The sequence below is a fragment of the Micropterus dolomieu genome, linkage group LG20 (genome assembly GCF_021292245.1).
Source record: "Micropterus dolomieu isolate WLL.071019.BEF.003 ecotype Adirondacks linkage group LG20, ASM2129224v1, whole genome shotgun sequence".
Classification (NCBI taxonomy): Eukaryota; Metazoa; Chordata; class Actinopteri; order Centrarchiformes; family Centrarchidae; genus Micropterus; species Micropterus dolomieu.
The window spans coordinates 9709659-9724785 of NC_060169.1; the positions used below are offsets into that span (position 1 = coordinate 9709659).

General features: G+C 39.5%; 1 protein-coding gene across 1 annotated transcript in view; it reads right to left on the reverse strand.

Moving 5' to 3' along the window:
• The window catches only part of uacab (uveal autoantigen with coiled-coil domains and ankyrin repeats b), a 46355-nt gene extending 31228 nt beyond the window's left edge, over positions 1–15127 (reverse strand). The window contains exon 1 of the mRNA XM_046032629.1: positions 14913–15127. Within this exon, the coding sequence (XP_045888585.1) occupies positions 14913–14960 (48 nt within the window). The 5' untranslated portion in view covers positions 14961–15127. The remainder of the gene's footprint in view (positions 1–14912) is intronic.

A 15127-nucleotide genomic window follows, 5' to 3' on the forward strand; every position in this document is an offset into this window, starting at 1 on the left:
AACAGGAAAATAGACAGAATAATTGGAGTGTCTACCACCCATGTTTGTACGCATGACAGTGGTACTTTAAGGTCATGTATCTGAAGGGAATATTTTATTGAAATCTGTTGTTTTACTCTCACCTCAAGGCAATGATGAGGCAATAATAGGGAAAACACCACAGGAGTCTTTTGTCTTACATGCCCGTATTAGGTTAAGTCAGGAAGTCTTCGGGCATGCTGGTACTTGAACACAAATACTAGTGATGATGCTTGCTTGTCCAGCAAAACAAGTCATCACACACACACACACAGGCAAGAATGTGACTGAAGGAATGGTCAAATTGACTAGGCTAAGCAAAAAAAACATGTCCATAATATAATTCTCATTTGCTATCTGGTAACAAATCACTTTCGTTAGAGGTTACAACACAATAAGGTATGCAACCAGTTATGCAATACACTGCACTTTAAGAAACCTCAGTAAATAGATTCATACAAATCACATCTGCCAACTGTTATAAGTTATTATCTGTGTTTATATAAAAGTAAATACCTCTGATAAGCAAACTAAAATGAAACACATTTATGTATTACGAATAAAAAATAATTAAAGTGTAGAAAATGACATTTGAACTGCTGTAGAGAATCTAGGAAAGCAATCAAATTCCTGAACATGTGACTCCCAGGGAGTAAGATAAAGATCAGGTAGATACAGAGCAGGTAGTAACTTGCCAAATCCTCCACCTATTCTTTACTATGACCAAGTTCTGAGTAAGCAGGTCTTCCTGGAAAAGTCTCCTTCCACATCTGAAAATGCCTTTAATATATGTGGACCTTGAGAAGAAGCAGCAGACTGACGGCACATCGCCCTCTTTCTAATCAGCAACAAGAACATCACAGTCAACTTTCAACAAAACTCACTAAACAGAGCCAAGGCAGCCATGATAAAGAGATCGACTTTCCACATTTTTAAAAATGCAACACAACATACATACATGAAAATGAAGTCGACACGCAGTAAATAACATCGTTTTGCTTCTTTTTTGCTTTCCTTTTCACATCCTGCAGTAGCAGTCAGGTCAAAAGAAAACCTTCATTCAAACACAACTCTTACCAGACAACTTAGGGCTATAAAGTTAGAAGACATAGTGTGTATATGATAACAAGAGCGGGGCATATATTTGTTCTTCCTTACTTTGACTGACTCGACGGCAGATAACGGTAAAGCGTCGTTGTTAAGCAGACTTCCTTTAAACATTGAACATTAATAATTCATAAATTATTACACTACTTGCAAACTTAAATGAGACACCTTAACCTAATAGGACATTTTTTCAAGTGATTGTTAACAACGAGTGATTTGTCTAGTAGCCCAGTAATAACCTTTAGCCTGTCGACTCCACTGAAGCCAGCGGTGGTGTTGAAAACAAAGGCACTAATTGGCTCCCCGACTTTCTTTCTCATGCTGCCTTTGGTATTGTGACTAGGGCTGCAGCTAATGATGATTTTAGTACTCAAAGCTTCTATAGATTATTTCATCGATTCACAATTTAAGAAGTGCTTTTGATTGGCGGTGGCGGCGTGGCTCCCCACTCCGGTAATGAGATCAGCTGTGTATGTTGATAGATGATAGATATTTATTAGTCCTTTTGGAAATTCATAGCGTGTCATACAGCAAACATCCGACCAACATCATCAACAGACCAACAACCAGACAACTGCTTAACCAACACAAACATCACCTGAGTGCTATACAAGTTATACTAAGGTGCAGCTCCCAGTTAACCCATGACTGTGACGTCACGACCCAAACTCACGGCCCAACCAGGAGAACAACAAACACACGTGTGTTTTCAGCTGAGGATTGTGGCTTACTTTGGCTAGCCTTCAACTCAACAATCAATCATGATTTCAGTTAAATGCTAAAGTTACTGTTACTTTGTCTTTGGTCGCTGGCAGAACACTGGGTGCCTTCTGATCAGGTGCCATCATGCTGTTGCCGAGGCGATATAAGTTTCATTTTACGGTGGACGGACTGTAACATTACAGAGTGGTTGTTTTCTTTTAGCTTGAAATAATCCCATTATTTCAAGCTAAAAGAAAGCTAAATCCCATTTGTACACTTTCGTCGTCAGCCCCCGCTATTTTCTCTCTCTTCCTCCACTTTCCAAAACAGCGCCATCTTAATTACGTCGTGTTCACACAGGTAAGTGCGATGTGCGACAGTACTGTCTGTGCGAAACAGTGTGCTAGAGTTAGATGTATTAAATGAAGCCTCGATGCAAAGAATTTGCGTCAATGCATTTTACTAATCAAATTAAAATCGATGAATCGTTTCAGCCCCAATTGTGATTTTTGCAAAAACGTATCAAGTTTACCAAAAGTGTTACTGACTTAAAGTTTCTGACAAGGCAGACATTCTCTAATCTGCAGAAAGACAAACATAAAAAACACATACAGAACAGCTTGACAAGGCTTAGTCTGAGCCATTTCACAGCAGTATGTCCTCTATCAGCAGAATCTTTGCGCTCCTGTTGCTCAGCATGCATGACTGTACGTATGTGTGCATGCGCGTGTGTGTGGGGTGGTGGGGGTCTGATGTCAGATGCAGCCCACCCAAAGTCAGTCAATAAGCTCAGTCCTCTCTCACATGCTAACCTCCCCCAACACTGATAATCACTCCATCACTAATCAACACACACACACACACACACACACACACACACACACACACACACACACACACACCATTCATATTACACACAGTCTGCAAACTGCATGGTTCCCCTAACTCAGCGGTTCCCAAACTTTTTAGGCAAAGCACCCCCTTCTACATCTTGACCGGGTTGCGGCACCCCCAAACCCTCTCTCTAGGTTTTTACTTATTAATCCATTTATTTATTTGCGCAATGCATATTTGTTGTGAATAATAGCCTATCAACACAATGCAGAGAAAGCAGTCGATATTACTGAAGGTGCAATAAACATCAAAATATGATGATCTGTTTCTGGGATGACAAGCAGTGCAGTGTCCCTGTTACACCAGTGAACATGCCCAAAGTCACAGCTACGGGGTTTCACTCCGTGAGACTCTTGAAAATAACGGCTTTTAAATCAGTCACTCTCCCCTTACCCACTCTCTGCGCTTAAACACAGCATGCATCGGTCTTCTTTTCACTACAACTCTACATCTCGTTGTAACATTAGATATTTATTACTTTAAAAGTAACAGTGGCAGTAAAACCTTTTGTCATACTGTGATGGTTAAACTTTGCAATCAATCCACAGTTCACCTGCGTGCCGAACTGTACGGAGGGAGGTATTTTGGGAAAGAAAGAAGTGAGTAGCCATTCCCTTTGAGCCAACTATTAATAACGTTTTTAATTTGAAATTTAATTTACAAAGGTAAATTTTTCAATTCAGGGTAATATTTCATGAAAAATTCCACAAAAACAATAATTGTTGTAGTTGTTTCACTACTACGTCACCATTACATTTTTCCTGCCGTGCACCCCCTAGAGGCAGCTCCACACTTGACATGACAAAAACAAGATACCAACAAAGACACACACAAACAGAGTGAGCTCTCTGCCCCATGCAGGCAATCACTTCTGCACCATGGGAACAAAGACGGGTAACACTGCTGAAATGACCTCATGGCTGCCTCTATGGAGCCAGACATTAATCCTAAAAACACAGACGGTCACGCTACACACCCTACAGCCAACACAACGTCCAGCCTAAAACAAACTTCTGCTGATCCTGTCTGAGAGTTTGCCTCCTACAGTGAATATATCTATAATATGTCTATGTGACAAATGCAGTAAGATCTGCTCTAGAAATAAGGGAATATTTTTTTATTTTTCAGAAAATAAATAAAAATCAAATAGAGACATTATGGGGATCTCAGCTGGTCCTTTGACCAAAGATGATATGAACTACTAGGCCACTGAGGGGTCATGAAATTAGATATACTTCATGGTCCCATAATGACTTTGCTGAGCCCAGAGTTTTCCAAAGAGCCACCATCTGGCATCAATTTCCACTTTTATCAAGAAACAATACAAACATACTGTAACAGGCTGATTGCCATGACATTAAACCTCTATTTGTACTTCTGCATTACAGGGGGTGACATTTGCAAGCCAGTAGCTTCTCTTTATGTCAAGTGTTTGGTTTACTGATTGTGATGAAGTGACTGCTGCTGTTTCAGTCAGCACATTTCATGAACTTATCTGAAAGCAGATTAAAACGCTCTATATGAAAGTTAAATAAATTGGTATACATCTCATATAACTGGTATAAAAGGACAACATCACTGGATAAATGATCCTGGGTAATGCCATTTCAGAAATGAAATCTTTAGCTATGTGTCATGAATTGTACAGTTCATTGATGTGGATGAAAAAGAAAGTGCTTTTCAATGACAAAATTGGGTACTGTGAGATCCCTTGTATTGACAGCAGTTTTTGCTCCATTGTATAGCATGAACATCTTCCTGACAGGGCAGAAAGCAGATGAGTAATTTAGTCTGACAGGCGTTTGTTTTTCAGAAGAAGATTTCAACAGCATTGTAGTCTGACCTATGATTAACTAAAATTAAACATTCAGTCTATACCAACTCAAACCCAAGAGGCAAAAAACCCCGCATACTTTGACAATGACGTAGGGAGGGAGGAAAATCGGATTTTTAAAATCCCAAACCTTCTCCCCCCACCAGCAAAGGGGCAAGGACGCCTGCTGGGCGTTTCCAAGTTGGAGCGTAATCCTGCTGAAGGAGAGGTTTCTGCTTGATAAAATTCAGTAGGTGCTCAAGGCCATAACGGCTGCTCATCGGCTTGAGATAGATTCCTCAGGGGCTTAGGAGGCAGCAAAACATACAAGTTCCCACACCAGGGTGATGTTTATTATTATAAAAATCAACAAACTTCTCATCTTTCTTTCTGTAACACTGCAGTTTTGAAAATAGTGATTCTGCTTCAGCAGACATTTTGTTCAGATGCTAGTTCTCCGTTTATATGAAAACAGTCTTAAATGTAGCACAGATATGGTTACCATTAGATAAGTCACAGACATGTTACATCATCCAGGTTTAAAATCAAGTAAATGTTCAATTTAAAAACATCTTACAAAGATGAGTTTTCTGTACCTGAATCTCTGTCTCACATCTACTGTACTTGCTGATAGAATATACTGTATATTCTTTACTGCACTGCTATATTGCTATAAACTGTTATTTACAGGAAAAAGCCACATACACTTACTGCTGCAGAGGAGTAGACTATTACAGACCTCTCCAAGCTGTCGCAGTGGCCCACACATTTAAAAAGTTTCATGACGGTTTCAGTTCTGATGACCCATAAAAACTGTGGTTATGTGAGTTAGGTATCAGATTTGTTGAGACACACACCTGTGTGGATGAAATTAAGTTCTTGCTGTGGTCTGATTACACCATTTTACAAAAATGTGACACAGTAATGGCTCAAACTATGTACATACTAGTAGCATTTAAAATTGTAAAATCACTTTGTAAAACTCAGTGTTGTACACAGAAGCACAGGAGATCTAAACTTCAGAAAGAAAAAGGCAAAGAAAAAGCAAATGAATTCCAAATTTGTTGAGCTCATCTGATAAATATTTAAGCAATTCCATTATCTTGACACTAATATAAAGACACACCTAAAACAACAGATAGTGATCACTTCCAGAGGTTTGGAGCCATCATGCTCGCTCTCACAGCCGCACCCCGAGCCTCCTTTTGTTAAAAACAACACTGGAAAGACAGCTGTTTCGACTTCCCAACAATACAGTCTTCCATCTAGCTCCTCTACCTTACTGTGCCATCATCACCTCCTCCCATCTATTTTGTAAAATAACACCACTTCAAGGGTGAGGTAGGAGGCTCTTACATTTCACCCTTAAGGCTCATGCCCGCTCAGTGAAAAGACAAGGGGTGCGCAAGTCTCAGTCCTTGCTTGAACCTGAAAGATTGTATATAAGAAGTTGACATAGTCACCGTGACGTCACGCATTAGTTTGTGGACTACCTTTTTGAAGCCTTGGGTTTGGAATTTTAGAGGGTGGCTCTAGCTAGCATTTAGGTGTGTACTCACTAATTGAATCTGCCTCCTTTTCCTCCAGATCCCTTTTCCACACTCTCAAAGACCTATCGTACCTCGGTTGCAAACACATCAGCGTGCCCCACCTCTTTCTGTCTCTCTCTCCATGTATGTCTGCTCCGTTTATTTTCTCCATCAGTGGTGGGCAACGTTATATAAAGTCGCAGAAAAAACAGAACTGTATATTCTTTACTGCATTCTCCATCTTAAGTATCACTCACTTATTGAATTCACCTCCTTCAGTTCTCTTCCCACTCACAGACCTAAGGTACCTCTGCTGCAAACACACCAGTGTGCCCTTCTTCTTCTCTACTCTACTCGGTTTGGCTGTCCTCTGTTTTCCACTGCAGATAGTACCCGGAGATAGTACCCTTCAGTGTAGCCGGTCGTCATAGTGACACCACACACACAACTGCCTTGATTGAAGTTAAAACGTTTCAACATACTTCACATAAGAATGTGAAGACAGATAAGACGAGGTGATAACGAAAACAAGTACCTGGTAGCAGGTACAAGTACAACTTTTACACAATGAAAAGCCAAAAAAACGGGGAGTCGAGTCGAGCTGGTACTGTGCAGTGGAAAAGGGGCTTTTTTATGGTGATTCTGAGCTGCGTGTTGAGGAGGCGAGTTGATGACGTAGCCTATCAAAAGAAAACCAACGTGGTAGCTAACGAGTAACATCTGACTGGTGTGTTCACTGTTGCTTTACCTGGTCCGCTCTCGTAAAATATCCACAGTTTTGCGACTTGTAACGTAATCACTGTGTTTCTCTGATAACTGCTACAGTGTGTCCCCTAATCTGGGCGGCCCGCCAAAGTAATGTGTATGTGTGGGAAACAGTGAATGAACCGTATTTTTTTTTTTTACAAGCCAGGTCTTTAACAGTGTCGACCAGCACTGTGTCTCCCTCCATCTTGTTAGAGACTTTGTGATTAGACGGCTGTGTGCAGATGCAGAGGGAGGGGCGGGGCTGCACGGTGAGGGAGACAGAGAGGAGCAAATGCTGGCAGGACTTTACGGAAACATTAACTCAGCATCAAACTATATCGGTATAAACGGTTTTGTCTAATTTCATATATCTCTTTTGAAATTATATCGGTATACCTTATATACCGCCCAGCCCAATCTCAAATATTGTTCACAAATCTGTGTTAGTGAGCAATTCTCCTTTGCCGAGATAATCCATCCACCTCACAGGTGTGGCATATCAAGATGCTGATCAGATATAATGAGAGCATGCACGAGGAGGAGTGCACGAGCAGTGACAGCCACCGCGTTACCGCAAGACTCCTGGCTCTGATCTTTTTGACCCGGGAGTTGCGACTCCACTGAAATGGCATTAGGAGGAGCCTGATTTTTGTAATATACTGATTATCTGTCTCAAGTACTACTGTCAGGATAGTGAGTGTTTTACACAGACAATAGACAGTTTTAGAAAGATTGAAAAATATAACTAAGATTTTTATTCCCTACTGCTGTTATTATGGATCAAGTTAAAATCAGAAAGCCGGAAAATCTGTCCGTTAGCAAGAAACCCTTTTTACATCATTTAATGTAATTTCCATTCAGTCACATGTGAGGCTGATAATTGAGATTTGGGTTTGATATGAGTTACCCTTTATATTTTGCCTAAATCATTTCCAAAACCATAATCATAGTCTGGGTTATTCAATAATGAATTAATATCAATCTGAATATCAATAAATACAGATGCAAACAATTAATAAATAATATGAGCAGGACACAGTAGGCAGTATTAATACAGAATGCAGGTTGCTATTCATGTGCAGGTGTTTGTTTAACAGGTGACAGCTACAGAGAGAAAACATGCTGTTCGGGCAGCAATAACTGCGCCTTTTTTTGTATTATCAAAGTGCACATGTGCACACACAAACTCCATCAAAAGTCTACAGCTGTTAAAGCCGACTAACAGCTGAGCCAGCTGTGAACACTTCACATGATTCTTTTGAGGAAAGGATGTCTCATTTCTACAAAAACATATTTCCTCGTTTCTTCTCCCTTTGCATGGTTTCCTATGGATGGACTAAGATGCAAGCAAAAGCAAGTGAGGGAAACATGGATGCAATTGTGAGACTTGTATCCAAGGTGTGATCAGGAGCACAAAGAAGCAGGAAAATATGCAGACATACAGCAGTACAAATGAAAGAGAGTTCTGAATCATGAGTCCTGAAACTATACAAGTGGATGTTAAAAGCCTTGAGAGGTCATGATGCAACTTATCAAGGCAGAGAGAATGACAAGTCTGACGTAAATCTTTTGATATTAGTGTGAGTGCCTGATATCCCCTGGGCAGCAAAATTAATTTTTGATCCAGGTTTAATAAACAGCCCTGCTGCCATTAAAGCTGTGAGTCACATATACTGCTTAAAGCTGTAATATAATTAACGGTCGAGCACATGGCTGTCTATATTGGAGAGGCTGCAAATACCTGAATGGATGCTTACCCCTTTCATTACATTTTGCTGTGTCTTTGCCTGAGGGAAGCCTCTCAATAGGTAAGTGTTCAACCTGTCACCCAATGAAGCCCTTCAAAACCAAACGACTTATGCCAGGTGAACGCAGAATACAAAACAATTGACTATGTGAGATAAAAAGCATTTTGGTAAAATACACTGACACAGTATAAAACACAAAGGCAATTTACCTCCTTTAACTTATCTTAAAGGATAAGTTAAATCCTTTAAGATTTAACTTATCTTAAAGGATTTGTGTTTTTAGTTTAACAGCAAACTAAACACACCAAACTAACTGTCCTTCACCAGGATGATCTCGTTTCAGATATCGATAGATGAGAGATATATATATACTTTATTTATCCCGAGGGAAATTCAATCCCTCCCTGTTGAAGAATTTCAGAGGCAGTGTTTACAATAATGCTAATCCTTCCTGGAGGTATGCAACAAAAGAAATGAACAATAAAATCTCATGTTACGGAAATAATGACTCGTGATTATTTTCCCACAATAGCTACTGACGGTGAACAAATGAAAGGAAAAACCTGAATAAAAGAGTGAGAAACATTTCAAATGCAGATGCTTCCGTGCAGCTGGGCTTTGGTCACTTTGATAATGATGTGTATAAAATGTTGTTTCACACCTATGAAAGATTTTGGACCAACATATAAGATAATGCTCTCCACCACCATATACTTAAGACCAAATGATTTACAAAAGTATGACAACTGTTCTGGAGGCTCGTGGCAGCCTGACTCCATACTAAGCCATTTCTTGTTGGTTTTCCCTTTAATGCACACTCATAATGTAAAGGTTGAAATATGAGTAAGCTGGAACCATGGAAACAGCATCCTTTCATTATAAAGTTACTGTGACTATGCTCAGATACAAAGCAAGCCATAATCGCTGTAAAATAGGTGGATTATTAGTTGCATTACTCAGTGGAATTTTTGATGTAATCACCTAAATCCAATTCTTTCACTCTCTTTTAGTGCTTCCATTTTAGTGAAATTTAAGCAAGGCAGCACTCTATCTCTAACATAAAGCATTTACTGGAACATAATATATTAATGAACCTAACTGTAGATATAATTCCCCAAAATCAGAATCTTAGTAAAAACATGTAAACAGTCAAAATGCAGCTTGTACATGGCACCATAGAGTATAATATTTTGCTTTATTTTACCAACAAGAACCACAAAGTACCATTTAATTTATGACAAATTACTGTTCATAGCAGCCTAAATATGAGGACAAATAAGCCAGATTGGGTGTTTTTATTGAGTGTGATTTCAGTTCGTAGGATTTGCAACAAACTGAAATCACACTGCTGCACAAGCCAAAGATATCCTGTTGGTGAGACTCAGACCTCACTTAATCTTCCATTGTTCTGCCAAACACTCTTTCTGTGCTTCAAGCAGCACTTTGAAGGGTTTCTTGCCTCTTTGGTGTGAAACACTCTCTACAACGTTAAAGCTACCATACAAACATCAGCTTAGAGCAAAGTTTTTCTCCAATATTTGCACAAAGACAGCCACGTCACCACAACATAGCATCATGACAGAAAGATCAGGGATAACTAACACTGTTAGGTGATGTGGAGAGGCCTCTTCACCCATCAAAAAGCACAGGAAGAAATTATTTTTATCAGAACAATGCCTTTCTCTGACTGTGAATGTGTTTGAAAATGTAGTCAGTGATCAGACATCTTTGTCAATAGCTGGAATAAATTTGTCTTTTTGTATCACAGGGAGTGCTGCACACATTCCAACATGTCTTTGATGGGATGGTTAACCCAAAAGGCGGCGAACCATATTGGGTGTGGCACTGAATGACTTTCATTTGAGCACACTTCACTTGTAATCACACCCACACACAGACAGACATGCACACACACGTTATGCACAATTGTAGTGAGTAACCCACTGCCCTCCCTCAGAGCCCTAACCATAACCGTTTCCATCACATTCCCAACATTTATACCAAGACTACACAAGCACCAACATTACTCAAATGTATTGTTGGATGATCACAGCTATAACAAATTGTTGTACGTTGGCTGATAGGGAAAGGCAATATAGATTTGAAACATAACAATATGGAGCTGATCAATTAATCAAAAACATTTTTTTCAGTGAAAATGAAATGCAAATATGACCATTCCCAGTAAAATCATGATTTTATATCACAATTTTTGTCAAAATAATCGCAATATGATTTTTTCTGGGGGATAATCCAACAAATGAAATCTAGCGACTTCATCACACAAATATGTCTGACCATCTTGTTCATTGATTTGCAACATTACCCACATCCAGTTCAGTGTGCAATATTTCTGAATATCTATCGACAGAAATGCAATATAGGATCCATAACTATGTTTTCAGTGGTGTATAAAGACCTTACATAATAAACCATTATGCTTTATTAAGTTAGAATGAGCCATTTATATCTACATACACCGCGGGGCCCCCCCTTCCATGGACGTCGCCATGTTGCATCATCATGTTTCTACAGTAGCTGAAAACGGACAAACAGCACTACAGAGCGCGTTTCGTCACTACTTTGTCTTTGTTCTACTTCTGGTAGAATTCAGGCTGTGCACTAGATGCGTACCGTGCCGGAGTCCAGCCTAACCATGCCCGGGCCCACTTGAAGAGGAGAGTGTGAATGCATGTGCAAAACTCAAAGAAAACTCGTAAAAATGTTGTTTCATATTCAATATACTGTTGTTTCTCCAGCAGAGTGTGTTGTTAACAATGCTTTGCAGCTTATGAGAAGATAATCCATCACAGCTAAACCGACAATAGTTCAAAGTGTGTTATCCTGAACATCCACTGGGCACTGCTGGGTCACGGAAGCCAGAGCCAATCACAACCAGTCTTTCCAATCTGCCTCAGAAAGACCTCATTTCATGTAGGCTGCAGAATATTTGAGTCACAAGTACAATGTCTGAGATAATAGTGTGAATCAGCTCACCTGTCCGACAAAGTGGTTTTAGTGCATTTTGGCCATCCACCCAAAACACAGCGGAGCTCCCCAACTGACACGACAGATGATCACTGTGACAACAAGTTGTGACTGTGCGAGGCAGCTCAGACCAATCTCAAATCTAACCAGGAAATCCAGTTTCTTTTATTTTCATCCCTAAGCTGTTCTGTCTCCTCCTGTCTCTGCAGATACAGCTCAGAAAAACCATCAGGTTTTGCTGAGGCTGAAACATTTTCCACAAATCTGGGTTTGTGGTCTACTAAGGTGTTTGGAGAATGTAAGTCTGACCAGTTCAGCCATTTTCTCTTTATCTTGCTGAGGAAAATTCTTATCTAGATATTTTCCTTTGCTTTTTTTATGCTTATCATAGGCCAATGACAGAATAATTATATTTTTTTAATTTCTTGCTAAAACCTTTGACAAAATGTGTCAAAAACTAATAATGGTTAAACATGAAAGCTTAAGGAATATTCTAGGCCTAATGCTCGGCGATTAATCAATAACTCCATTAATCAAGCAACAATTAATCAGCAACTATTTTATAAAGTGATTTAAGGGAAGACATTTTTTAAATTTCACCAGGTTCCAAAATATCTCCAAGTTTTGCTGTTTGTTGGACAAAACAAAACACTTGAAGATGTCACTTTGGGCTGTTTGGCCATTTTAACTATTTTTACATCAAACAATTAATTGACTTTACAAGAAAATAATCAACAGATTAATCAATAATTATATATCAATGCTAGCTACATGACAATGCTAGTCACGAGAAGCTTTGCAATTAATCACTCTTAACAGAAAAATTGTACACAAGAAATTACCATAAACTCAACCCAAACTAAAGACCTTACCCTGCCTCTAATCTACAGCTGGTTTTGAGGGAGTGCCTTGGCATTTTATATCCTGGTCACAAAGTTTTCAGTTTTCTTTTCCAGCTACCTTAAATAGTTTGGAATGCTAACAGGTAGCATTCCCAGGCTGAAATAAGTTCTTGCCAATACCTGATAGGCAAACCTGATTGTAGAACAATGTCAGAAAACAATGCAATTCAACAAGTATCACTGCAAGACAATGTCAAGTGGAGTGTGAAAAGGAAGTGTATGGCTTGTGTCTGGAAATTCAGTTTAGCAAAAGAGTAAATCCATAAATTCTTACTTTAGATAAGTTAAATAATAAATTTAGACTGTGCAGGGACTGGAAGAAGATACATTGTCCTCAAATGATCTGTTTTCTCTGGCCAGTTACTGTTGTTTGCATATTAAAAGCAAGTGTCCTTTGAATTCCCCCTCGCCTCTCCTACTGGGAAAAAAGTATTTTTCTTAATTATTAGTCACCCCTCCAGGAAAGAGTGAGTCAGTTCAGCTCCCAGGCATTGTGAACCAATGAGGGAAGAACGCTTCCGAAACATTTGCAGTAAGACTCACTGCTGTCAATGTAATGCCATGTTGACTGATTTTCTTAATTTATGTTCCATGAACATCAAAAGATTTCAGGACGTAGCTGGAACAGGTAGTGATGATCCTATGATACTATGCCTTTGTCTTTAGCAAGACACGCATCAGAACTGTCTTTAAAAACATTTAAATCGACATAGACCTATAGTGATGGCTGTAAGGGCACCGCTATCTGTCTGTTTTTCCTTTGGTATTTGTCTGCAAAGAGGAATGCAATGGGAATGTTATAAAATCATCATTGAGACCTCTATGTCTTGTGTGTTTCCTAGGTACAAAAAAATGCCTGCTTGAATTTGAAAATGGGAGTCTCTGCTTCCGGATGAAGGAGTGAGACAACTATCAATGAGGACACAATACCATTTCATTCCTGAAAGCCCCCCCCTCCCTCCCGTTAAAATGGGGCAGATAGTTTACCACACACAGCTCCTCTGGCTTTGTGCCTTTCTCATGGTAATTGCTGGGAGCTGAAAACAGAGTGCGGTGCCAAACACCCACTGCACGTTGAACTGGGCAGAATTGTAATGACTGTCCATTAAGCTCAGAGGGCCATTGCTAGATTGTGAAGAATTAATTCAACATTAAGGCCTATGATGGGGTTACTTAACATAGCAGAAAAGCATAGACCTGATGAATTCATATACTGTATGTCTAATTATACTGTGTTATTCATTCAATACTCTTGGCTGCAACACAACCTGTGAACAAAGTCACTGTAACATTCCTGGAGGAACTTATGGGGCGTCCATGGTGCCACGGTGCCTCTGCGACAAAGTGCAAAAAAGTCTATAGACATTTGAGGTTTTAATGTAATATTTTAATACAAGCATCCTATATCTTATTGCAGGATTATTGCATTTCTATTATGTAAGGATATACACTTAGTTGCCAGTTTATCAAGAACACCGAGCTAAAACCAGTGAAGCTTAACAACAATCCTGCAAAATATGACCTCTATGTAGGTTATAATGTTTTTGCTGAAAGGAGACCTGTTGATTCAACTTTACGGTCATTTTTGAGGCTGCAGTTTACATTTTACAGGCAAAACAAATAAATCCAGAAAATAATCCTTTATTGCAGCCCTAGTTTGTGGTGATGTGGTGTTATACGGAGAAAAGCTTCATTTAATCTGCCATTATTGATATAAATGGGGTGGACAAAATATTTGAAACACCCCTCAGTACAACATATTATTCAACAGCACCACAAACTACATCCTTAAAATGATAATAAAGTTGATTAAACACCTTTTCTAAAGATGTTTACATTACATAACCACTTACTGTCTTATTAGACTGTATTAGTTTTAGGCTACCTAGTTGTACCTAATAAACAAGTAAGTTGGGCTAAGCCTTCATCCTACCAAACATCTTATATCTGTTGGTGAGATGATGCTTCAATAAAAGTCACAGTTTGAAAACCCAGATTCTTGGGGTCGTGAGGTTGTATTTCCAGTCACACAAGAGACCATGGCAGTCCCCGGTAATAACAACCAGGAGGCATTTTGGTGCACAGATTCACGGAGATTTCTTTCTGACCTTTGTGAAGAACAACAACACAGTCAGCTGCCATAGATTTAGGCCAGATCAATAAAAAAAAAGTGAACCTGACTGCACGCAGTATAACAATCGGCCACATCCACCCCTCGAGCAAAGGTGCAGGTGCTTAAACTTGCTGGCGGTGTATTTTCCAACCACACAACAGCCGCCGTGGGAACATGACCGAGGTTAACGTGGTTGTTGAGGACAGGTCAGGGATACAAACAATAACCCCCCGCTCTTAAAACACAACGTCTACCATAAGGTGGTGGAGGTCGATTAACACAAAGCTAATTCAATGGTAAGAGACAAAGAATCTTAGCAAAACTTAGTCAATAGAGGAAAAAACAACTTACTGTGATTGTAACTTCGTGCTTTTTCAACCGATACTTGAGGCTCTTCATCTTGTATCATGTGTTGGTTTCTGGTGTTAAAAGCTTCCGTTGGTGAGTAAGTTCATAGATAGTACAATAAACTTTCCAGAAAGTTCAGACGAAGTCAGTTTTATCTGTCTCCTTCTCCTTAGACAGCGAGTTTCACCTGACGCCTAACCGCAAACTATGCTCGCACT